Source organism: Salmo salar, chromosome ssa12, assembly GCF_905237065.1.
Source record: "Salmo salar chromosome ssa12, Ssal_v3.1, whole genome shotgun sequence".
NCBI classification, from domain to species: Eukaryota; Metazoa; Chordata; class Actinopteri; order Salmoniformes; family Salmonidae; genus Salmo; species Salmo salar.
In genome coordinates, this window is record NC_059453.1 from 100147100 (window position 1) to 100174287 (window position 27188).

The window sequence follows — 27188 nt, forward strand, 5'->3', positions numbered from 1 at the left end:
CTGTGCTCTTCACAGATGAAAGCAGGTTCACACTGAGCACATGACAGACGTGACAGTCTGGAGACGCCGTGGAGTACGTTCTCCTGCCTGCAACATCCTCCAGCATGACCGGTTTGGCGGTGGGTCAGTCATGGTGTGGGGTGGCATTTCTTTGGGGGGCCGCACAGCCCTCCATGTGCTCGCCAGAGGTAGCCTGACTGCCATTAGGTACCGAGATGAGATCCTCAGACCTCTTGTGAGACCATATGCTGGTGTGGTTGGCCCTGGGTTCCTCCTAATGCAAGACAATGCTAGACCTCATGTGGCTGGAGTGTGTCAGCAGTTCCTGCAAGAGGAAGGCATTGATGCTATGGACTGGCCCGCCCGTTCCCCAGACCTGAATCCAATTGAGCACATCTGGGACATCATGTCTCGCTCCATCCACCAACGCCACGTTGCACCACAGACTGTCCAGGAGTTGGCGGATGCTTTAGTCCAGGTCTGGGAGGAGATCCCTCAGGAGACCATCCGCCACCTCATCAGGAGCATGCCCAGGCGTTGTAGGGAGGTCATACAGGCACGTGGAGGCCACACACACGACTGAGCCTCATTTTGACTTGTTTTAAGGACATTACATCAAAGTTGGATCAGCCTGTAGTGTGGTTTTCCACTTTCATTTTGAGTGTGACTCCAAATCCAGACCTCCATGGGTTGATAAATTGGATTTCCATTGATTATTTTTGTGTGATTTTGTTGTCAGCACATTCAACTATGTAAAGAAAAAAGTATTTAATAAGATTAAAGCATGGTAGGAGTTACATTGTGTTGTTTAAGTGTTCCCTTTATTTTTTTGAGCAGTGTATATATATATATATATATATATATATATATATATATATATATATAGTATATTTTATTTTTATTTAGCTCAACATTAAATTACTTCACCAATCAGTGCGGCTTACTGTGGAGCTTGTAAGCGATTTTAATCTGTATAGGAAAGTCTTTAAGAGCTAATTTGTATTTTGCAGTAACAGCATGGTTTAATCATAATGAAAGACAAACATGCACGCTGTACTCTATATATATATATATAACATGCACGCTGTACTGTATATCTATATAACATGCACGCTGTACTGTATATATCTATATAACATGCACGCTGTACTGTATATATCTATATAACATGCACGCTGTACTGTATATCTATATAACATGCACGCTGTACTGTATATCTATATAACATGCACGCTGTACTGTATATCTATATAACATGCACGCTGTACTGTATATCTATATAACATGCACGCTGTACTGTATATCTATATAACATGCACGCTGTACTGTATATATATATAACATGCACGCTGTACTGTATATATATATATATATATAACATGCACGCTGTACTGTCACACAATGTAGGGCCCAAGATGCAACTGAAATTGAGGGTGAGGAGCGAGAGAGAATAGAGGAAGCTTGCCTTGAAGCACTGGGCATTTTATGACATGCATTATCTGAATAATGTCCACAGAATTATAGGAGTGGCTTCAATGGATGAACTGCGAATGTCTTTGAACTAGGCTTGTGCGATACCCAGATTGTCATACCTTCATACCGACCTTGTGCCATGCTGGGATATTCGGTAATACCGGCACTGAACACAAGGGGCACTGTTTTCAAACCCCACTGAGGCTATTTTTTTTAAAAGACCAAGTCCATATTATGGCAAGAACAGCTCAAATAAGCAAAGAGAAACGACAGTCCATCATTACTTTAAGACATGAAGGTCAGTCAATCCGGAAAATGTCAAGAACTTTGAAAGTTTCTTCAAGTGCAGTCGCAAAAACCATCAAGCGCTATGATGAAACTGGCTCTCATGAGGACCTCCACAGGAAAGGAAGACCCAGAGTTACCTCTGCTGCAGAGGATAAGTTCAGTAGAGTTACCAGCCTCAGAAAATGCAGCCCAAGTATGTTCAAGTTACAGACACATCTCAACATCAACTGTTCAGAGGAGACTGCGTGAATCAGGCCTTCATGGAATTTCTGCAAAGAAACCACTACTAAAGGACACCAATAACAAGGGACTTGCTTGGTCCAAGAACCACAATGAGTCCAAATTTGAGATTTTTGTTTCCAAACGGCGTGTCTTTGTGAGACTCAGAATAGGTGAACGGATGATCTCTGCATTTGTGGTTCCCACCGTGAAGCATGGCGGAAGAGGTGTGACGGTGTGGGGGTGCTTTGCTGGTGACACTGTTTGTGATTTATTTAGAATTCAAGGCACACTTAACCAGCATGGCTACCACAGCATTTTGCAGCGATACGCCATCCCATCTGATTTGGGCTTAGTGGGACTATCATATGTTTTTCAACTGGACAGTGACCCAACACACCTCCAGGCTGTGTAAGGGCTATTTGACCAAGAAGGAGAGTGATGGAGTGCTGCATCAGATGACCTGGCCTCCACAATCACCCGACCTCAACCCAATTGAGATGGTTTTGGATGAGGTGGACCGCAGAGTGAAGGAGAAGCAGCCAACAAGTGCTCAGCATAAGTGAGAACTCCTTCAAGACTGTTGGAAAAGCATTCCAGGTGAAGCTGGTTGAGAGAATACCAAGATTGTGCAAAGCTATCATCAAGGCAAAGGGTGGCTACTTTGAAGAATCTCAAATATAAAATACTTTTTTTGGTTACTACATGATTCCATATGTGTTATTTCATAGTTTTGATGTCTTCACTATTATTCTAGAATGTAGAAAATAGTATAAATAAAGAAACTCTTGAATGAGTAGGTGCTCAAACTTTTGACTGGTTCTGTACATGTAGACAAACAGACAGTACATACTCCGACATCGCTCGTCCTAATATTTATATATTTCTTAATTCCATTATTTGACTTTTAGGTTGTGTGTGTATTGTTGTGAATTGTTAGATATTACCGCACTGTTGGAGCTAGGAACACAAGCATACACCCACAATAGCATCTGCTAAATACTGTATGTGTATGCGACCGATACAATTAGATTTGTTATAACACATACTGTAACGCCTTATAACACTGTTATAACGTTTTTATACTACTGTTAATACACTGCCCTCCTGAAGACCTGCTCACTGTGGAGCGACCCGACACTTTTTTATAATTCCTGACCATGGAATTGTTGAGTATTAGTTTCTGATTGGCTTCGATGGCATTCTGAAGTGTGCATTATTTCCCTATAATGCATGGCAATAATTAACAGCTGAGTTGGTTGGTTATTTACGATGGTTCTGGTTTCGGTGTAACTCAGTCGGTAGGACATGGCTTAGCAATGCCAAGGGTCCACTCCGAACTGATCCTGTGTGTGTGTGTGTGTGTGTGTGTGTGTGTGTGTTTCAGTAAGCCAAACTTGGCTGAGAAAGCCAAGCAGGGCCTGAACAAGCTGCTAGCTGACGAGGTTCCCATAGAGATTAAACCTGTCAATCCTCCAGACTTCTACCGCGGCGTTGCCATGGATCCCAAGAAGCTGTACTGGGTGCGCGCTCGAGGCTACATCGGTAAGATACAGAGTCTGTGTATGACTCTTAACGCAGGGCTGCCCTTCCCTCGTCCTGGAGATCTACAGTCCTGTAGTTTTCGGTCCAACCCTAATACCTGGTTCAGGTATTAGAAGCAGCTAATTAAGCAGCTAATTATTCAAATTAGGGTTGGAGTGAATCTACAGGAGGGTAGCTCAGCAGGAAGAGAGTTGGGCAGTCCTGCTCTAACCGGCCCTGCTCTAACCGGCCCTGCTCTAACCCTCCCTGCTCTAACCCTCCCTGCTCTAACCCTCCCTGCTCTAACCCTCCCTGCTCTAACCCTCCCTGCTCTAATCCTCCCTGCTCTAACCCTCCCTGCTCTAACCGGCCCTGCTCTAACCCTCCCTGCTCTAACCCTCCCTGCTCTAACCCTCCCTGCTCTAACCCTCCCTGCTCTAACCGGCCCTGCTCTAACCCTCCCTGCTCTAACCCTCCCTGCTCTAACCCTCCCTGCTCTAACCCTCCCTGCTCTAACCCTCCCTGCTCTAACCGGCCCCTGCTCTAACCCTCCCTGCTCTAACACTCCCTGCTCTAACCCTCCCTGCTCTAACCCTCCCTGCTCTAACACTCCCTGCTCTAACCCTCCCTGCTCTAACCCTCCCTGCTCTAACCGGCCCTGCTCTAACCCTCCCTGCTCTAACCGGCCCTGCTCTAACCCTCCCTGCTCTAACCCTCCCTGCTCTAACCCTCCCTGCTCTAACCGGCCCTGCTCTAACCGGCCCTGCTCTAACCCTCCCTGCTCTAACCGGCCCTGCTCTAACCCTCCCTGCTCTAACCCTCCCTGCTCTAACCGGCCCTGCTCTAACCCTCCCTGCTCTAACCCTCCCTGCTCTAACCCTCACTGCTCTAACCCTCCCTGCTCTAACCCTCCCTGCTCTAACCGGCCCTGCTCTAACCCTCCCTGCTCTAACCCTCCCTGCTCTAACCCTCCCTGCTCTAACCGGCCCTGCTCTAACCGGCTCTGCTCTAACCGGCTCTGCTCTAACCGGCCCTGCTCTAACCCTCCCTGCTCTAACCCTCCCTGCTCTAACCCTCCCTGCTCTAACCGGCTCTGCTCTAACCGGCCCTGCTCTAACCGGCCCTGCTCTAACCGGCCCTGCTCTAACCCTCCCTGCTCTAACCCTCCCTGCTCTAACCCTCCCTGCTCTAACCGGCCCTGCTCTAACCCTCCCTGCTCTAACCGGCTCTGCTCTAACCCTCCCTGCTCTAACCCTCCCTGCTCTAACCGGCCCTGCTCTAACCCTCCCTGCTCTAACCCTCCCTGCTCTAACCCTCCCTGCTCTAACCCTCCCTGCTCTAACCGGCCCTGCTCTAACCCTCCCTGCTCTAACACTCCCTGCTCTAACCCTCCCTGCTCTAACCCTCCCTGCTCTAACCCTCACTGCTCTAACCCTCCCTGCTCTAACCCTCCCTGCTCTAACCGGCCCTGCTCTAACCCTCACTGCTCTAACCCTCCCTGCTCTAACCCTCCCTGCTCTAACCCTCCCTGCTCTAACCGGCCCTGCTCTAACCGGCTCTGCTCTAACCGGCCCTGCTCTAACCGGCCCTGCTCTAACCCTCCCTGCTCTAACCCTCCCTGCTCTAACCCTCCCTGCTCTAACCGGCTCTGCTCTAACCGGCCCTGCTCTAACCGGCCCTGCTCTAACCCGGCCCTGCTCTAACCCTCCCTGCTCTAACCGGCCCTGCTCTAACCCTCCCTGCTCTAACCGGCCCTGCTCTAACCGGCCCCTGCTCTAACCCGGCCCTGCTCTAACCCTCCCTGCTCTAACCCGCCCCTGCTCTAACCCTCCCTGCTCTAACCAGCCCTGCTCTAACCCTCCCTGCTCTAACCGGCTCTGCTCTAACCCTCCCTGCTCTAACCGGCCCTGCTCTAACCCTCCCTGCTCTAACCCTCCCTGCTCTAACCCTCCCTGCTCTAACCCTCCCTGCTCTAACCGGCCCTGCTCTAACCCTCCCTGCTCTAACACTCCCTGCTCTAACCCGCCCTGCTCTAACCCTCCCTGCTCTAACCCTCACTGCTCTAACCCTCCCTGCTCTAACCCTCCCTGCTCTAACCGGCCCTGCTCTAACCCTCCCTGCTCTAACCCTCCCTGCTCTAACCCTCCCTGCTCTAACCCTCCCTGCTCTAACCGGCCCTGCTCTAACCGGCTCTGCTCTAACCGGCCCTGCTCTAACCGGCCCTGCTCTAACCCTCCCTGCTCTAACCCTCCCTGCTCTAACCCTCCCTGCTCTAACCGGCTCTGCTCTAACCGGCCCTGCTCTAACCGGCCCTGCTCTAACCGGCCCTGCTCTAACCCTCCCTGCTCTAACCCTCCCTGCTCTAACCGGCCCTGCTCTAACCCTCCCTGCTCTAACCGGCCCTGCTCTAACCCTCCCTGCTCTAACCCTCCCTGCTCTAACCCTCCCTGCTCTAACCGGCCCTGCTCTAACCGGCCCTGCTCTAACCGGCTCTGCTCTAACCGGCCCTGCTCTAACCGGCCCTGCTCTAACCCTCCCTGCTCTAACCCTCCCTGCTCTAACCCTCCCTGCTCTAACCGGCTCTGCTCTAACCGGCCCTGCTCTAACCGGCCCTGCTCTAACCGGCCCTGCTCTAACCCTCCCTGCTCTAACCCTCCCTGCTCTAACCCTCCCTGCTCTAACCGGCCCTGCTCTAACCCTCCCTGCTCTAACCGGCTCTGCTCTAACCGGCCCTGCTCTAACCCTCCCTGCTCTAACCGGCTCTGCTCTAACCGGCCCTGCTCTAACCCTCCCTGCTCTAACCCTCCCTGCTCTAACCGGCTCTGCTCTAACCCTCCCTGCTCTAACCCTCCCTGCTCTAACCCTCCCTGCTCTAACCGGCCCTGCTCTAACCCTCCCTGCTCTAACCCGGCCCTGCTCTAACCCTCCCTGCTCTAACCCTCCCTGCTCTAACCTGCCCTGCTCTAACCCTCCCTGCTCTAACCGGCCCTGCTCTAACCCTCCCTGCTCTAACCCTCCCTGCTCTAACCCTCCCTGCTCTAACCCTCCCTGCTCTAACCGGCCCTGCTCTAACCGGCCCTGCTCTAACCGGCCCTGCTCTAACCCTCCCTGCTCTAACCCTCCCTGCTCTAACCCTCCCTGCTCTAACCGGCTCTGCTCTAACCGGCCCTGCTCTAACCGGCCCTGCTCTAACCCTCCCTGCTCTAACCCTCCCTGCTCTAACCCTCCCTGCTCTAACCCTCCCTGCTCTAGCCCTCCCTGCTCTAACCCTCCCTGCTCTAACCCTCCCTGCTCTAACCCTCCCTGCTCTAACCCTCCCTGCTCTAACCGGCCCTGCTCTAACCCTCCCTGCTCTAACCCTCCCTGCTCTAACCCTCCCTGCTCTAACCCTCTGCCAGAGGGAGATGCAGTAAGCTGTGTGTGTTACTCCAGGTAAAGGTGATATGAAGCTCCACTGCTGTGTGGCAGCCTATGTATCAGACTATTCGTTCCTGGACACTGCTCTCCTGCCCTTCCCCGGGCAGCGGGCCGCTTTCTTAGCCTCTCTGGATCACGCCATGTGGTTCCACAACACCTTCAGGGCAGACGAATGGATGCTCTACGAGACTGAGAGCTCCTGGGCTGGTATGGACACACACACACACACACGCACGCACGCACGCACACACACACACACACACTGGACTCACACACACACACACGCACGCACGCACGCACGCACACACACACACACACACACACTGGACTCACACACACACACACACACACTGGACTCACTCACACACACACACACACACACACACACACAAACTGGACTCACACACACACACACACACACTCACCCACACGCACTGGACTCACACACCCACCCACCCACTCTCACACACACACACACACACACTGGACTCACACATACACACACACCCACTCACCCACACGCACTGGACTCACACACCCACCCACTCACTCACACACCCACCCACACACAGAGAGACAGATATGGACACACAGAGAGACATATACTCACGCACACGGACACGCAAAGTTACGGACAGCAGCATTCACCTTCCAACTGGTTCTCTGTGTGTGTGTGTGTGTGTGTGTGTGTGTGTGTGTGTGTGTGTGTGTGTGTGTGTGTGTGTGTGTGTGTGTGTGTGTGTGTGTGTGTGTCCACCAGGGGGCAGCAGAGGGCTTGTCCAGGGACGTCTGTGGAGGAGAGATGGGGTGCTGGCTGCCAGCTGTGCCCAGGAGGGGGTACTCAGGGTCAAGGCCGTGACGACCAACGCCGTGACGACCAACGCCGTGACGACCGAGAGCAAGCTATAACCGTGACAACCTTTAAATTGGCTGATGAAGCCGTGTAGAGTCAGGACACTGGCTGCGTTCACACAGGCAGCCCAAATAGGATCTCTTTTCCGACAATTGGTCTTTTGACCAATCACATCAGATCTCTTCACATATATTTGTCAGAGCTAATATAATTGGTCAAAAGACCAATTAGTGGGGGGGAAAAAATCAGAATTGGGCTGCCTGTCTAACGAGAGACACCCTGCCGATGAACGGCTGGTGGCCACGGTGTGTTAGTGATCACCTGCTGGGTGCTGATGAACGGCTGGTGGCCACGGTGTGTTAGTGATCACCTGCTGGGTGTTGATGAACGGCTGGTGGCCACGGTGTGTTAGTGATCACCTGCTGGGTGTTGATGAACGGCTGGTGGCCACGGTGTGTTAGTGATCACCTGCTGGGTGTTGATGAATGGCTGGTGGCCACGGTGTGTTAATGATCACCTGCTGGGTGTTGATGAACGGCTGGTGGCCACGGTGTGTTAGTGATCACCTGCTGGGTGCTGATGAACGGCTGGTGGCCACGGTGTGTTAGTGATCACCTGCTGGGTGCTGATGAATGGTTCAGCCTTCATCCCCAGCCTTCATCCCCAGCCTTCATCCCCAGCCTTCATCCCCTGCCTTCATCCCCAGCCTTCATCCCCAGCCTTCATCCCCAGCCTTCATCCCCTAGCCTTCATCCCCAGCCTTCATCCCCAGCCTTCATCCCCAGCCTTCATCCCCTGCCTTCATCCCCTGCCTTCATCCCCAGCCTTCATCCCCTGCCTTCATCCCCAGCCTTCATCCCCAGCCTTCATCCCCTGCCTTCATCCCCTGCCTTCATCCCCTGCCTTCATCCCCTGCCTTCATCCCCAGCCTTCATCCCCAGCCTTCATCCCCAGCCTTCATCCCCAGCCTTCATCCCCAGCCTTCATCCCCAGCCTACAACTTCTGCATCTACAATCTAGTGAACCATGTGGTGATGATTAGAATGAGCTGATTCTGACCGAATAGATTTTCTAATCAAGATAAAGATTTCCATATGTATTAACTCTTTTATATTTAATTATTTTACCATTTTAAATTATTTTATAATTGCATTTGGTAATTGTTGTTTCTATTTGTTGTGTCCATTGTGGTTCCATAAGCTTCCCTTATTAATTATTGAAATATGAACAATTAATATATTTTCATGAATGTACAGGAAGGTCCAGTAATTATTGACACCCTTGATAAAGATGAGCAACAAAGACTGTATAAAATAAATCATTGAAATATTGAACTATATTGTATGCAAAAAAATGTCAATTGTTTTTTTTATCCTAGAGATTTTGTTTAACAAGTAATAAAAAATCTAAAAAAGATAGGGTTTGAAATTATTGGCACCCTTGTTTTCAATACTCCAGCACCCTTCCCTTGTTTTCAATACTCCAGCACCCTTCCCTTGTGAGGATAGTGATGCTGAGCCTTTTTCTGACATGTTTTATGAGACTGGAGGACACGTGTTCTCCAATCAGATTCTGTATGGAGGAATGGTCTAAGATCCCTCCCAACGTGTTCTCCAATCAGATTCTGTATGGAGGAATGGTCTAAGATCCCTCCCAACGTGTTCTCCAATCAGATTCTGTATGGAGGAATGGTCTAAGATCCCTCCCAACGTGTTCTCCAATCAGATTCTGTATGGAGGAATAGACCATTCTGATTGGAGAACACATTGGGAGGGATCTTCATCTGTGCTTATGGATCCTCTCTTCAATCCAAACCGCAGGTTTTCAATGGTGTTCAAGACCGGAGACTGCGTTATAATCATTGCCAAATGTTGATTTTTGTGGTCAATTAACCATTTGTTTATAGATTTTGATTAGCGCTTGGGGGTGTAAAACCCACCACTGGTGTGCCTGGCCACAAAGCTCTATTCTCTTGTCATCTGATCACAGCACCGGTTCCAATCCAAGTGCAAAATGCCGTTTATCAAACTCCAGGCGGTGCTGTGGTCAGATGGCATGAAAATAAAGCTTTTCGGCCACGCCCACCAGTGGTGAGTTGGGTATTGATTAACAGAAGCAACACCAGTGGTGAGTTGGGTATTGATTAACAGAAGCAACACCAGTGGTGAGTTGGGTATTGATTAACAGAAGCAACACCAGTGGTGAGTTGGGTATTGATTAACAGAAGCAACACCAGTGGTGAGTTGGGTATTGATTAACAGAAGCAACACCAGTGGTGAGTTGGGTATTGATTAACAGAAGCAACACCAGTGGTGAGTTTGGTATTGATTAACAGAAGCAACACCAGTGGTGAGTTGGGTATTGATTAACAGAAGCAACACCAGTGGTGAGTTGGGTATTGATTAACAGAAGCAACACCAGTGGTGAGTTTGGTATTGATTAACAGAAGCAACACCAGTGGTGAGTTGGGTATTGATTAACAGAAGCAACACCAGTGGTGAGTTGGGTATTGATTAACAGAAACATGTGGTGGCTAATTTCTGCATTACCAAATGAGGAGAGTTACAAACTTCACACACAAGTCAGTTATACTTAACTACATCTTTAATAATTAAGATGCTTTTGCAAAAGCACTTGACCTTCAATGATGCCATTGAAAAGTGATTACACAAAAGTACAAAGATCTTTTATACCCAAGACCCACCCTCTCAACGTACATGACGAACAACAGATCTTAGGAACAGTTCACAAAGGTTAAGTTCTGTATGATAGATATCTATAAAACATAGCAGACAGCGACAACTGCTGTATCAACAGTTTTCATTGTATAGACCAGTGTCTGGTCCTCCTACTCCAAACTGGACCCGTCTCTCCCTGGTACGGTATAGAACAGACCAGTGTCTGGTCCTCCTACTCCAAACTGGACCCGTCTCTCCCTGGTACGGTATAGAACAGACCAGTGTCTGGTCCTCCTACTCCAAACTGGACCCGTCTCTCCCTGGTACGGTATAGAACAGACCAGTGTCTGGTCCTCCTACTCCAAACTGGACCCGTCTCTCCCTGGTACGGTATAGAACAGACCAGTGTCTGGTCCTCCTACTCCAAACTGGACCCGTCTCTCCCTGGTACGGTATAGAACAGACCAGTGTCTGGTCCTCCTACTCCAAACTGGACCCGTCTCTCCCTGGTACGGTATAGAACAGACCAGCGTCTGGTCCTCCTACTCCAGACTGGACCCGTCTCTCCCTGGTACGGTATAGAACAGACCAGCGTCTGGTCCTCCTACTCCAAACTGGACCCGTCTCTCCCTGGTACGGTATAGAACAGACCAGCGTCTGGTCCTCCTACTCCAAACTGGACCCGTCTCTCCCTGGTACGGTATAGAACAGACCAGCGTCTGGTCCTCCTACTCCAAACTGGATCCGTCTCTCCCTGGTACGGTATAGAACAGAACCATTAGCTCATCCAATGGCATAAATCAATTGACAACTCTAGATACTCCCATCTGGAGTAAACCCCCTCTTGACTCCACTCCTGGACAAGCTCACTGAGGGGAGTGAGCCTCAAGGTCATACACTATCCCAGGATAAGCGCAAAATCTAGAGATAGGACATAGAATGGTCCAGACACTGCCATACACCTTCCCCCAATAGAAAAGGAGGGAGTGACTTGCGCACAGACATTGTGGAGACAGGTAATTGGTTCCCCATTAATCACGCCATCCCTTCACATGGTTTAAGAATAGGTAAAGACACATTCACATATGAAGACAATGTTTCATTCTGACTTCTCCCCTCTCTGGGCCCCAAGTGACTGAGCCCTAGCTAAGGGAAGAGTACAACTGTCAACGAGTCCAAAGGGCACGCCATCCTAATGACAAGTATCTCACATAAGCATATTATGCTAATAAAACATCTTAATTATCTATGTTACCCAACTAATTCTGATTCATCCACCACAAGCAACACCAGTGGTGAGTTTGGCATTGATTAACAGAAACATGCAAAAAAGTATCTCAGACCTACTGTAAAATATGGTGGTGGATCTGTGATGTTATGGGGCTATTTACCTTCCACTGGTCCTGGGTCCTTGTTAAGCTCAACGGCATCATGAACTTGATCCTGTACCAGGACATTTTAGCCTGGTTGTCAGGTTTTTTTTTACCCTCCTGTAGGTTTTCACTCCAACTGGATCTTCCAGCAAGTTCTGTGTGGATGGAATGGATGTAAAATGAACAAAAATATAAACTATTTTTTTTAAATGATTTAAAAAATATATAAATGCAACAATGATTTTACTGAGTTATAGTTCATAAAAGGAAATTAGTCAATTGAAATAAATCCATTAGACCCTAATCTATAGATTTCACATGACTGGGCAGGGGAGCCAGGCCCAGACAATCAGAATGAGTTTTTCCACACAAAAGGGCTTTCTTAAAGACAGAAATACTCCCCAACACCCTCCCATCTCCTCTCAGACGATCCTCCAGGAGAAGAAGCCGGATGTGGAGGTCCTGGGTTGGCATGGTAACACGTGGTCTGCTGTTGTGAGGACAGTTGGACGTGCTGCCAAATTCTTTAAAATTACGTTGGAGGCGGTTTATGGTAGAGAAATGAACATTCGATTGTCTGGCAACAGCTCTGGTGAACATTCCTGCAGTCAGCATGCTAATTGCACGCTCCCTCAAAACGTGACACATCTGTGGCCATTGTGTTGTGTGACAAAACTGCACATTTTAGAGTGGCCTTTTATTGTCCCCAGCACAAGGTGCACCTGTGTAATGATCATGCTGTTTAATCAGCTTCTTGATATGCCACACCTGTCAGGTGGATGGATTATCTTGGTAAAAGAGAAATGCTCACTAACAGGGATGTAAACAAAATCTGAGAGAAATCATATTTTTGTGCGTATGAAACATTTATTTCAGTTCATGAAATATGGGACCAACACTTTACATGTTGGGTTCATATTTTTGTTCAGTGTAGATCAGGGGTGTCGACCTCAATCCACGGAGGGACGAGTGTCTGCAGGTTTTAGTTTTTTCCTTTCAATTAAGACCTTGACAACCAGGTGAGGAGAGTTCCTTACTAATTGGTAACCTAGACAACCAGGTGAGGGGAGTTCCTTACTGAGACCTGGACAACCAGGTGAGGGGAGTTCTTTACTAATTAGTAACCTAGACAACCAGGTGAGGGGAGTTCCTTACTGAGACCTAGACAACCAGGTGAAGGGAGTTCCTTACTGAGACCTAGACAACCAGGTGAGGAGAGTTCCTTACTAATTAGTAACCTAGACAACCAGGTGAGGGGAGTTCCTTACTGAGACCTAGACAACCAGGTGAGGGGAGTTCCTTACTGAGACCTAGACAACCAGGTGAGGGGAGTTCCTTACTGAGACCTAGACAACCAGGTGAGGGGAGTTCCTTACTGAGACCTAGACAACCAGGTGAGGGGAGTTCCTTACTGAGACCTTGACAACCAGGTGAGGGGAGTTCCTTACTAATTAGTAACCTAGACAACCAGGTGAGGGGAGTTCCTTACTGAGACCTAGACAACCAGGTGAGGAGAGTTCCTTACTGAGACCTTGACAACCAGGTGAGGGGAGTTCCTTACTAATTAGTAACCTAGACAACCAGGTGAGGGGAGGTCCTTACTGAGACCTAGACAACCAGATGAGGAGAGTTCCTTACTGAGACCTAGACAACCAGGTGAGGGGAGTTCCTTACTAATTAGTAACCTAGACAACCAGGTGAGGGGAGTTCCTTACTGAGACCTTGACAACCAGGTGAGGGGAGTTCCTTACTAATTAGTAACCTAGACAACCAGGTGAGGGGAGGTCCTTACTGAGACCTAGACAACCAGGTGAGGGGAGTTCTTTACTAATTAGTAACCTAGACAACCAGGTGAGGGGAGTTCCTTACTGAGACCTAGACAACCAGGTGAGGAGAGTTCCTTACTGAGACCTTGACAACCAGGTGAGGGGAGTTCCTTACTAATTAGTAACCTAGACAACCAGGTGAGGGGAGTTCCTTACTGAGACCTAGACAACCAGGTGAGGAGAGTTCCTTACTGAGACCTAGACAACCAGGTGAGGAGAGTTCCTCACTGACACCTAGACAACCAGGTGAGGGGAGTTCCTTACTAATTAGTAACCTAGACAACCAGGTGAGGGGAGTTCCTTACTAATTAGTAACCTAGACAACCAGGTGAGGGGAGTTCCTTATTAATTAGTAACCTAGACAACCAGGTGAGGGGAGTTCCTTACTGAGACCTAGACAACCAGGTGAGGGGAGTTCCTTACTAATTAGTAACCTAGACAACCAGGTGAGGGGAGTTCCTTACTAATTAGTAACCTAGACAACCAGGTGAGGGGAGTTCCTTACTAATTAGTGACCTAGACAACCAGGTGAGGGGAGTTCCTTACTAATTAGTGACCTAGACAACCAGGTGAGGGGAGTTCCTTACTAATTAGTAACCTAGACGACCAGGTGAGGGGAGTTCCTTACTGAGACCTAGACAACCAGGTGAGGGGAGTTCCTTACTAATTAGTAACCTAGACAACCAGGTGAGGGGAGTTCCTTACTGAGACCTAGACAACCAGGTGAGGGGAGTTCCTTACTGAGACCTAGACAACCAGGTGAAGGGAGTTCCTTACTAATTAGTAACCTAGACAACCAGGTGAGGGGAGTTCCTTACTAATTAGTAACCTAGACAACCAGGTGAGGGGAGTTCCTTACTAATTAGTAACCTAGACAACCAGGTGAGGGGAGTTCCTTACTAATTAGTAACCTAGACAACCAGGTGAAGGGAGTTCCTTAGCAGACGCTCGGCCCGACGCGGAATGAGTTTGACACGTGATGTAGACCACAACAGCATCTGATAATATGAGCATCCCAAATTACATCCTATTCCCACAGGGCTCTGGTCTAAAGTAGTGCACTATATAGGGAGTAGGGCTCTGGTCTAAAGTAGTGCACTATATAGGGAATAGGGCTCTGGTCAACAGTAGTGCACTATATAGGGAATAGGGCTCTGGTCTATAGTAGTGCACTATATAGGGAATAGGGCTCTGGTCAATAGTAGTGCACTATATAGGGAATAGGGCTCTGGTCAATAGTAGTGCACTATACAGGGAATAGGGCTCTGGTCAACAGTAGTGCACTATATAGGGAATAGGGCTCTGGTCTAAAGTAGTGCACTATATAGGGAATAGGGCTCTGGTCTAAAGTAGTGCACTATATAGGGAATAGGGCCCTGGTCTAAAGTAGTGCACTATATAGGAATTAGGGCTCTGGTCAACAGTAGTGCACTATATAGGGGATAGGGCTCTGGTCAACAGTAGTGCACTACATAGGGAATAGGGCCCTGGTCAACAGTAGTGCACTATATAGGGAATAGGGCTCTGGTCTAAAGTAGTGCACTATATAGGGAATAGGGCTCTGGTCTAAAGTAGTGCACTATATAGGGAATAGGGCTCTGGTCTAAAGTAGTGCACTATATAGGGAATAGGGTGCCATTTGGGATGCTACCCTTGTCCTGATGGAGATGGTGTGTTGTATATCAGTGAACAATTTTGTTTGTCCCCAAAGATAATCTGTTTTTTTTAGTCCAGGACTAATTTCAGGCCTAATCTGTGTCAGGGAAACCACCCCTATCCTTAAAGGGGCAATCTGCAGTTCAAAGCAGCTGTTTCGGTAATAGGTTAGGGATGGGGTTGGAGAGATGTAACCACCACTAGCAAACTCAAAGACAGAGCTATGGATGCCATGATGGATGCCATGATGGATGGATGCCATGATGGATGCCGTGATGGATGCCATGATGGATGGATGCCGCGATGGATGCCATGATGGATGCCATGATGGATGCCATGATGGATGCCATGATGGATGCCGTGATGGATGCCATGATGGATGCCATGATGGATGCCGTGATGGATGCCATGATGGATGGATGCCATGATGGATGCCATGATGGATGCCATGATGGATGGATGCCATGATGGATGCCATGATGGATGGATGCCATGATGGATGCCGTGATGGATGCCATGATGGATGCCATGATGGATGGATGCCATGATGGATGCCATGATGGATGCCATGATGGATGCCATGATGGATGCCATGATGGATGCCATGATGAATGCCATGATGGATGCCGTGATGGATGCCATGATGGATGCCATGATGGATGCCGTGATGGATGCCGTGATGGATGCTATGATGGATGCCATGATGGGTGGATGCCATGATGGATGGATGCCATGATGGATGCCATGATGGATGCCGTGATGGATGGATGCCATGATGGATGCCATGATGGATGGATGCCATGATGGATGGATGCCATGATGGATGCCATGATGGATGCCATGATGAATGCCATGATGGATGCCATGATGGATGCCATGATGGATGGATGCCATGATGAATGACTGCCAATGATATTAGACATAGTTTCAACCATATGCTTTGAGGCTATACTGTCTGTGTTTGCAATTGTATTGTTTATAAGCCATGGGGTAAAACAAGCTGGGGTTTTTTGCGTTCTGATGAGGTACAACAGTTGAACTAAACTCATGAGGCATGTATAAATTACATTCTTCAAGAATCCATGGGTATATATAATTAATGGGTATATATATATATAAATAATTTGCAGATTGCCCCTTTATCGTCCTTAGTCTTGTATGAGCTCAGCTAAAATAAAAATAAAAAAGGTCGCATTTTATATGAATTTTGCCATAATATCGGACAAACATGTCACTGTATTCCTAAGAACACCATTCCTCTCCTCTAGGTTGGCACACATGCTCCCGCAGAGAGGGAGAGATAGCTAGAGGGGGAAGAGAGAGAGAGAGAGAGAGCGAGAACGAGAGAGAGAGAGAGAGAGAGAGGAGGGAGAGAGAGAGAGAGAGAGAGAGAGAGAGAGAGAGAGAGAGATAGCTAGAGGGGGAAGAGAGAGAGAGAGAGAGAGAGAGAGAGAGAGAGAGAGAGAGAGAGAGAGAGAGAGAGAGAGAGAGAGAGAGAGAGAGAGAGAGACGCTGATGGGTATATTATCTTCTTCCAGTTGCCTCTCGGGTCGCCTACTCAACGAAAATGTGGTTGGTTGTCAAACCGAATTAATTATCCGTTACTACCCATCACCGACTACCGTTGGATGTTCTGCTCGTTGTGACCTTGTCTCTCTCTCTCTGACGCTGAGAACATTCTCAATATCGTATTTTATTTTTCCGACCCGTTTTAGTCTGCCTGTCTCCAGTCTGTAGTCTGTCTCCATCTCCATGGATACCTCGGGTGTGCTGGAGGAGTCCTGCCTGCTGCAGAGAGGCAGATCTCACAGCGACCCGAGCAGCATCACCGCGGAACCTCGTGCCGCCGGAGCTACCGGAGAACAGCGTACTGCAGCAGGTTGGTGACTATCACACATCACCGGCTTGTCCTGTCTGTGTTTCTATAGTAGTCAGTCCCTGATTATACATTTCTGAATGTCCTGGCCGTGTTGTGTTGGATGTAGGCTTCTTCCTCCCGGTTTGAGTGACGGCGTCCGCGGCACGCTGCGAACATTCAATCGTGATCATCCATAGGAGTGCGTTTCAATTTCGTATAAAACAAATGTAGCCTCATAAAAATATATTCCTTTTTTTCCCCCTGAAAAACATGCATTATTAGTCATGAATAGTAACGTGTTATTTATATAAACTATAGGCTATACAAGCATCCGCAGACAAGCTGTGAATACAGGAGCCTAGTAATGTATTGGGGTGTTTGCATGAGAGAGCAGAAAACGACAGTGGAATAGGCAGTCCCTCCAGGATTTTGTGGGGATTGTTTAGGCCGCTACAGCATATAACCTATAGATAATTGTTTTAATATACAGGGCATTCGCAAAGTATTCAGACCCCTTCCCCTTTTTCAATTTTTACAGCCTTATTCAAAAACTCAATTCAATTGTTTATTTTCTTCATCAATCTACACACAATACCCCATAATGACAAAGTGAAAACAGGTTTTTAGAAATGTTTGCAAAACTGAAATGCCTTATTTACATAAGTATTCAGACCCTTTGCTATGAGACTGTAAATTGAGCTCAGGTGCATCCTGTTTCCATTGATCATCCTTGAGGTGTTTCTACAACTTGATTGGAATCCACCTGTGGTAAATTCAGTTGATTGGACGTGATTTGGAAAGGCACACACCTGTCTATCTAAGGTCCCACAGTTGACAGTGCATGTCAGAGCAAAAACCAAGCCATGAGGTCAAAGGAATTGTCCGTAGAGCTCCGAGACAGGATTGTTTTGAGGCACAGATCTGGGGAAGGGTACCAAAACATTTCTGCAGCATTGAAGGTCCCCAAGAACACAGTGGGATCCATCATTCTGAAATGGAAGAAGTTTGGAACCACTTAGACTCTTCCTAGAGCTGGCCGCCCGGCCAAACTGAGCAATCAGGGGGAAAGGGATGATGGTCACTCTGACAGAGCTCCAGAGTTCCTCTGGTGAGATGGGAGAACCTTCCAGAAGGACAACCATCTCTGCAGCACTCCACCAATCAAGCCTTTATGGTAGAGTGGCCAGATGGAAGCCACTCATCAGTAAAAGGCACATGACAGCCCGCTTGTAGTTTGCCAAAAGGCACCTAAAGGACTCTCAGACCATGAGGAACAAGATTCTCTGGTCTGATGAAACCAAGATTGAACTGTTTGTGCCTGAATGCTAACCTCATGTCTGGAGGAGAACTGGCACCAAGAACAAGGTAAAAATCTGTCGTTCTGCCCCCGAACAAGGCAATTAACCCACTGTTCCCCGATAGGCCGTCATTGTAAATAATAATTTGTTCTTAACTGACTTGACTAGTTAAATAAAGAAAATGGAGCAGAATCAGTAGATCAACAGAAAGGGGACTCAATCAAACATATTGTGGGGGGTAAACCTGGTGTGATAAGTTTTCATTTCCTGTCTCTGACAGTTGTTCCAAACCATTGTACTCCTATTTAAACTAAACACACACACACACACACACACACACACACACACACACACACACACACACACACACACACACACACACACACACACACACACACACACACACACACACACACACACACACACACACACACACACAGCTCCCAGGTGGTGAGGGATGGTTAGTAATAGCATAGTGTTAACAGCTCAGTGTTTTGCTATAGAGTGACAGTACAGCTGATGACCATACAGTAGGCCCCCAGCTAAACTAAATGTCACAATACAGTACAATTCAAAAGTTTGGACACACCGACTCATTCAAGGGTTTTTCTTTCTTTATGCTATTTTCTACATTGTAGAATAATAGTGAAGACATCAAAACTATGAAATAACACATATGGAATCATGTAGTAACCAAAAAAAATTGTTAAACAAATGAAAATATATTTGATATTTGATATTCTTCAAAGTAGCCACCTTTTGCCTTGGTGACAGCTTTGCAAACTCTTGACATTGTCTCAACCAGCTTCATGAGGTAGTCACCTGGAATGCATTTCAATTAACAGGTGTGCCTTGTCAAAAGTTAATTTGTGGAATTTCTTTCCTTCTTAATACGTTTGAGCCAAATCAGTTGTGTTGTGACAAGGTAGGGGTAGAAGATAGCCCTATTTGGTAAAAGACCAAGACCATACGTGACTCACCACCAATCCAAACTAATTTCTCAGCATGTCCAGCCCAGTCATTATCTCAGCCAATCATGGCTAGCGGGAAGGTTGCTCACTTTTTCTGTGGCCAACTAAGCTCATAATTTAACAATTACAGATGGCATACATGTTTGATTTTAAAGCAGATGAAAGTTCACATGTTCGAGAAGGCATTTCTGCCAAAAAACGCATTTTGATTTTAACAAAATGTTACGTTCAAATGGCTCTCCTGTGAAGTCGTGACTTGCGACATTAGTTTCCTGAATCGGGTCACATATTATGGCAAGAACATCTCAAATATGCAAAGAGAAACAACAGTCCATCATTACTTTAAGACATGAAGGTCAGTCAAGAAAATGTCAAGAACTTTGAAAGTTTCTTCAAGTGCAGTCGCAAAAACCATCAAGCGCTATGATGAAACTGTCTCTCATGAGGACTGCCACAGGAATGGAAGACCCAGAGTTACCTCTGCTGCAGAGGATAAGTTCATTAGAGTTAACTGCACCTCAGATTGTAGCCCATATAAACACTTCAGAGTTCTAGTAACAGACCCATCTCAACATCAACTGTTCAGAGGAGACTGTGTGAATCAGGCCTTCATGGTCGAATTGCTGCAAGGAAACCACTAGTAAAGGACACCAATAAGAAGAAGGGACTTGCTTGGGCCAAGAAATACGAGCAGTGGACATGAGACCGGTGGAAATCTGTCCTTTGATCTGATGAGTCCAAATTGGACATTTTGGTTCCAACCACCATGTCTTTGTGAGATGAAGAGTAGGTGAACGGATGATCTCTGCATGTGTGGTTCCCACCGTGAAGCATGGAGGAGGAGGTGTGATGGTGTGGGGGTGCTTAGCTGGTGACACTGTCAGTGATTTATTTAGAATTGATGGCACACTTAACCAGCATGGCTTCCACAGCATTCTGCAGCGATACACCATCCCATCTGGTTTGCGCTTAGTGGGACTATCATTTGTTTTTCAACAGGACAATGACCCCAAAACATACCTCCAGGCTGTGTAAGGGATATTTGACCAAGAAGGAGAATGATGGAGTGCTGCATCAGATGACCTGGCCTCCACAATCAACCGACCTCAACCCAATTGAGAGGGTTTGGGATGAGGTGGACCACAGAGTGAAGGAGAAGCAGCCAACAAGTGCTCAGCATATGTGGGAACTCCTTCAAGACTGTTGGAAAAGCATTCCTTGTGAAGCTGGTTGAGAAAATGCCAAGATTGTGCAAAGCTGTCATCAAGGCAAAGGGTGGCTATTTTGAAGAATCTCAAATATAAAATATATTTTGATTTGTTTAACACTTTTTTGTTCACAACATGATTCCATGTGTTATTTCATAGTTTTGATGTCTTCACTATTATTCTACAATGTAGAAAATTGTAAAAATAAAGAAAAATCCTTGAATGAGTAGGTTTGTCCAAACTTAGTGACATTCAACTTGGCACTATCATTGGATGCCACCTTTCCAACAAGTCAGTTCATCACATTTCTGCCCTGCTTGAGCTGCCCCCGGTAAACTATAAGGGCTGTTATTGTGAAGTGGAAATATCTAGGAGCAACAATGGCTCAGTTGCTAAGTGGTAGGCCACACAATCTCACAGAACGGGACTGTCGAATGCTGAAGCAGATAACGTGTAAAAATCATCTGTCCTCGGTTGCAACATTCACTACCAAGTTCCACACTGCCTCTGGAAGCAACGTCAGCACAATAACTGTTAGTCGGGAGCTTAATGAAAAGGGTTTCCATGGCCGAGCAGCCGCACACAAGCCTAAGATCACCATGCGCAATGCCAAGTCTCGGTTGGAGTGGTGTAAAGCTCGCCCCCATTGGACTCTAGAGCAGTGGAAATGCATTCTGAATCACGCTTCACCGTCTGGACGAATCTGGATTTGGAGATGCCAGGAGAACGCTACCTGCCGCAATGCATAGTGCCAACTGTAAAGTTTGGTGGAGGAGGAATAATGGCCTGGGGCTGTTTTTCATGGTTCGGGCCCCTTAGTTCCAGTGAAGGGAAATCTGAATGCTACAGCATACAATGACATTCTAGATGATTCTGTGCTTCCAACTTTGTGGCATCAGTTTGGGGAAGGCCCTTTCCTGTTTCAGCATGACAATGCCCCCATGCACAAAGTGAGGTCCATACAGAAATTGTTTGTCAAGATCGGTGTTGAAAAACCTGTACAGAGCCTTGACCTCAACCCCATCAAACACCTTTGAATTGGAACCGATATTTAGCCGACTGCGAGCCAGGCCTAATCGCCCAACATCAGTGTCCGACCTCACTAATACTCTTGTACTGAATGGAACCAATGTTCCAACATCTAGTGGAAATCCTTCCCAGAAGAGTGGAGGCTGTTATAGCAGCAAAGGGGGGGACCAACTCCATATTAATGACTTCCCAGAAGATTGGAGGCTGTTATAGCAGCAAAGGGGGGGGACCAACTCCATATTAATGACTTCCCAGAAGAGTGGAGGCTGTTATAGCAGCAAAGGGGGGGGACCAACTCCATATTAATGACTTCCCAGAAGAGTGGAGGTTGTTATAGCAGCAAAGGGGGGGACCAACTCCATATTAATTACTTCCCAGAAGAGTGGAGGCTGTTATAGCAGCAAAGGGGGGGACCAACTCCATATTAATGACTTCCCAGAAGAGTGGAGGCTGTTATAGCAGCAAAGGGGGGGGACCAACTCCATATTAATGACTTCCCAGAAGAGTGGAGGCTGTTATAGCAGCAAAGGGGGGGGACCAACTCCATATTAATGACTTCCCAGAAGAGTGGAGGCTGTTATAGCAGCAAAGGGGGGGACCAACTCCATATTAATGACTTCCCAGAAGATTGGAGGCTGTTATAGCAGCAAAGGGGGGGACCAACTCCATATTAATTACTTCCCAGAAGAGTGGAGGCTGTTATAGCAGCAAAGGGGGGGACCAACTCCATATTAATGACTTCCCAGAAGAGTGGAGGCTGTTATAGCAGCAAAGGGGGGGACCAACTCCATATTAATGACTTCCCAGAAGAGTGGAGGCTGTTATAGCAGCAAAGGGGGGGACCAACTCCATATTAATGACTTCCCAGAAGAGTGGAGGCTGTTATAGCAGCAAAGGGGGGGACCAACTCCATATTAATGACTTCCCAGAAGAGTGGAGGCTGTTATAGCAGCAAAGGGGGGGGACCAACTCCATATTAATGACTTCCCAGAAGAGTGGAGGCTGTTATAGCAGCAAAGGGGGGGACCAACTCCATATTAATGACTTCCCAGAAGAGTGGAGGCTGTTATAGCAGCAAAGGGGGGGACCAACTCCATATTAATGACTTCCCAGAAGAGTGGAGGCTGTTATAGCAGCAAAGGGGGGGGACCAACTCCATATTAATGACTTCCCAGAAGAGTGGAGGCTGTTATAGCAGCAAAGGGGGGGGACCAACTCCATATTAATGACTTCCCAGAAGAGTGGAGGCTGTTATAGCAGCAAAGGGGGGGACCAACTCCATATTAATGACTTCCCAGAAGAGTGGAGGCTGTTATAGCAGCAAAGGGGGGGGACCAACTCCATATTAATGACTTCCCAGAAGAGTGGAGGCTGTTATAGCAGCAAAGGGGGGGGACCAACTCCATATTAATGACTTCCCAGAAGAGTGGAGGCTGTTATAGCAGCAAAGGGGGGGGACCAACTCCATATTAATGCCCATGATTTTGGAATGAGATGTTTGACGAGCAGGTGTCCACATACTTTTGGTCATGTAGTGTACGTACGGGATACGCATGGTCCAATGAAATGCTCACTTGGAGGTTCCTTCTAGACAATGCAACAACAATAATAAATTATAAAAGATAAGAATACGACATCAAGTCAAATGTCTCAGTAGAACAGAATAAACATTATAGCATCAGTGTAATCCAGGCAGCATTTATAGAACAATATTTACACATGTATTGGGGGGGGGATGGGGGGTATAAACTGAGCAGTATATTAAGAGCCTGGTAGCAGCAGTTGTGATGTGTGGAGATGTGTGTGTGGTATGGGTGTGTGTCTGTGTGTGCATGTGTGTATTAAGAGCGTGTGTAGCATGAATGTGTGTGTGTGTGTGTGTGTGTGTGTGTGTGTGTGTGTGTGTGTGTGTGTGTGTGTGTGTGTGTGTGTGTGTGTGTGTGTGTAGCATCAAATCAAATCAAATGTTATTGGTCACATACACATGGTTAGCAGATGTTAATGCGAGCGTAGCGAAATGCTTGTGCTTCTAGTTCCGACCGTGCAGTAATATCTAACAAGTAATATAACAATTTCACAACAAACTACCTTTTACACACAAATGTAAGTAAAGGAATGGAATAAGAATATATATACATATAAATATATGGATGAGTGATGACTGAGCGAGATGCAATAGATGGTGTAAGATACCTTACATTACTCATCTCATATGTATATACTGTATGTAAACATTATTAAAGTGACTAGTTAGTCTCTATGTAGGCAGCAGCCTCTCTGAGTTAGTGATTGCTGTTTAGCACGTTAACACGTTTAAGTGTTTTACTCACGCCGGCCACGGAGAAGGAGAGGGGGGGGGGCCCGTAGTCCTTGTTAGCGGGCTGCATCGGTGGCACTGTATTATCCTCAAAGCGGGCAAAGAAGGTGTTTAGTTTGTCTGGAAGGAATATGTCGGTGTCCGTGACGTGGCTGGTTTTCTTTTTGTAGTCCGTGATTGTTTGTAGATCCTGCCACATACGTCTCGTATCTGAGCCGTTGAATTGCGACTCTACTTTGTCCCTTTACCGCTTGTTTGATCGCCTTGCGAAGGGAATAACTGCACATATTCGGCCATATTCCCAGTCCTCTTTCCATGGTTAAATGTGTTGGTTCGCGCTTTCAGTTTTGCGCAAATGCTGCCATCCATCCGCGGTTTCTGGTTAGGGTAGGTTTTAATAGTCACAGTGGGAACAACATCTCCAACGGACTTCCTTATAAATTCTCTCACCGAGTCAGTGTATAGATCGATGTTATTCTCTGAGGCTACCCGGAACATTTCCCAGTCCACGTGATCAAAACAATCTTGAAGCGTGGATTCCGGTTGGTCCGATCAGCATTGAATGGTTCTAGTCAGGGGTACATCCTGTTTGAGTTACTGCCTATAGGACGGTAGGACAAGATGGAGTCACGGTCGGATTTGCTGAATGGAGGGAGGGCGGTGGAGGGCCTTGTATGTATCACGGAAGTTAGAGTAGCAGTGATCCAGTGTATTGCCCATACAAGTGCTCTCAATCAATATGCTGGTAGAATTTAGGTAGCCTTGTTCTCAAATTTGCTTTGTTAAAATCCCCAGCTACAATAAATGCAGCCTCAGGATATATGGCATTTGGAGGACTAAAGTCGGTCTAATGTAGTGCCCTATGGGCCTGGTCTAAAGTAGTGCCCTATGGGCCTGGTCTAAAGGAGTGCCCTATGGGCCTGGTCTAAAGTAGTGCCCTATGGGCCTGGTCTAAAGGAGTGCCCTATGGGCCCTGGTCTAAAGGAGTGCCCTATGGGCCTGGTCTAAAGGAGTGCCCTATGGGCCCTGGTCTAAAGGAGTGCCCTATGGGCCTGGTCTAAAGGAGTGCCCTATGGGCCTGGTCTAAAGTAGTGCCCTATGGGCCTGGTCTAAAGGAGTGCCCTATGGGCCCTGGTCTAAAGGAGTGCCCTATGGGCCTGGTCTAAAGGAGTGCCCTATGGGCCTGGTCTAAAGTAGTGCCCTATGGGCCTGGTCTAAAGTAGTGCCCTATGGGCCCTGGTCTAAATGAGTGCCCTATGGGCCCTGGTCTAAAGGAGTGCCCTATGGGCCCTGTTCTAAAGTAGTGCCCTATGGGCCTGGTCTAAAGGAGTGCCCTATGGGCCCTGGTCTAAAGGAGTGCCCTATTGGGCCTGGTCTAAAGGAGTGCCCTATGGGCCTGGTCTAAAGTAGTGCCCTATGGGCCTGGTCTAAAGTAGTGCCCTATGGGCCCTGGTCTAAAGGAGTGCCCTATGGGCCCTGGTCTAAAGGAGTGCCCTATGGGCCCTGGTCTAAAGGAGTGCCCTATGGGCCTGGTCTAAAGGAGTGCCCTATGGGCCTGGTCTAAAGGAGTGCCCTATGGGCCTGGTCTAAAGGAGTGCCCTATGGGCCCTGGTCTAAAGTAGTGCCCTATGGGCCTGGTCTAAAGGAGTGCCCTATGGGCCCTGGTCTAAAGGAGTGCCCTATGGGCCTGGTCTAAAGTAGTGCCCTATGGGCCTGGTCTAAAGTAGTGCCCTATGGGCCTGGTCTAAAGTAGTGCCCTATTGGGCCTGGTCTAAAGGAGTGCCCTATGGGCCTGGTCTAAAGGAGTGCCCTATGGGCCTGGTCTAAAGTAGTGCCCTATGGGCCTGGTCTAAAGGAGTGCCCTATGGGCCTGGTCTAAAGTAGTGCCCTATGGGCCTGGTCTAAAGTAGTGCCCTATGGGCCCTGGTCTAAAGGAGTGCCCTATGGGCCCTGGTCTAAAGGAGTGCCCTATGGGCCCTGGTCTAAAGGAGTGCCCTATGGGCCTGGTCTAAAGTAGTGCCCTATGGGCCTGGTCTAAAGTAGTGCCCTATGGGCCTGGTCTAAAGTAGTGCCCTATGGGCCTGGTCTAAAGGAGTGCCCTATGGGCCTGGTCTAAAGTAGTGCCCTATGGGCCTGGTCTAAAGTAGTGCACTGCTGAGGCAATGCGATGCCATTTGAGATGTAGTCTCTGTCTGTCACATGTCATTATAAACCTGCTCTTCAACATACAGACCAGCCCTACACCACCATACAATCTCTCTCTCTCCTCCATCCCTCTCTCTTTCTCTCCTCCATCCCTCTCTCTTTCTCTCCTCTATCCCTCTATCCCTCTCTCCTCTATCCTTTTTTCCTCCGTCTTTCTCTCCTCCATTTCTCTCTCTCCTCCGTCTCTTTCCCTCTCTCCTCCATCCCTCCCGCCTCCATCCCTCTCTCTTCCCTCCCTTTCTCCTCCATCCCTCTCCTCCATCCCTCTCTCCATCCCTCTCTCCTCCATCCCTTTCTCCTCCATCCCTCTCTCCATCCCTCTTTTTCTCCCCCGTCCCTCTCTCCTCTCTCCCTTTCTCCTCCATCACTCTCTCCATCCGTTAGAGCCTATTTGGACATATTGTATAAAATACAAAACATTCAGAGCTCCATGTATGTGTGTACATTCAGTTGAAGTCGGAAGTTTACATACACTTAGGTTGGAGTCATTAAAACTCATTTTTCAACCACTCCACAAATTTCTTCTTAACAAACTATAGTTTTGGCAAGTCGGTTAGGACATCTACTTTGTGCATAACACAAGTCACTTTTCCAAAAATTGTTTACAGAAATATTATTTCACTTATAATTATAATTATAATTCACTGTATCACAATTCCAGTGGGTCAGAAGTTTCCATACACTAAGTTGACTGTGCCTTTAAACAGCTTGGAAAATTCCAGAAAATGATGTTATGGCTTTAGAAGCTTCTGATAGGCTAATTGACATAATTTGAGTCAATTGGAGGTGTACCTGTGGATGTATTTCAAGGCCTACCTTCAAACTCAGTGCCTCTTTGCTTGACATCATGGGAAAATAAAAATAAATCAGCCAAGACCTCAGAATTTTTTTTTGTAGACCTCCACAAGTCTGGTTCATCCTTGGGAGCAATTTCCAAACGCCTGAAGGTACCACGTTCATCTGTACAAACAATAGTACGCAAGTATAAACACCAT

At 47.6% G+C, this 27188-nt stretch overlaps 2 protein-coding genes across 2 annotated transcripts in view; both read left to right on the forward strand.

Moving 5' to 3' along the window:
• Nucleotides 1-9188, forward strand: part of acot8 (acyl-CoA thioesterase 8) — a 13861-nt gene extending 4673 nt beyond the window's left edge. The window contains 3 exon segments of the mRNA NM_001173662.1: nucleotides 3368-3525; nucleotides 6937-7128; nucleotides 7682-9188. Coding sequence (NP_001167133.1) covers nucleotides 3368-3525; nucleotides 6937-7128; nucleotides 7682-7830 — 499 coding nt within the window. The 3' untranslated portion in view covers nucleotides 7831-9188.
• Nucleotides 9189-16874: 7686 nt separating this feature from the next.
• The window catches only part of LOC106592089 (phosphatase and actin regulator 3), an 83992-nt gene continuing 73678 nt past the window's right edge, over nucleotides 16875-27188 (forward strand). Inside the window, exon 1 of the mRNA XM_045691998.1 lies at nucleotides 16875-17186. Coding sequence (XP_045547954.1) covers nucleotides 17060-17186 — 127 coding nt within the window. The 5' untranslated portion in view covers nucleotides 16875-17059. The remainder of the gene's footprint in view (nucleotides 17187-27188) is intronic.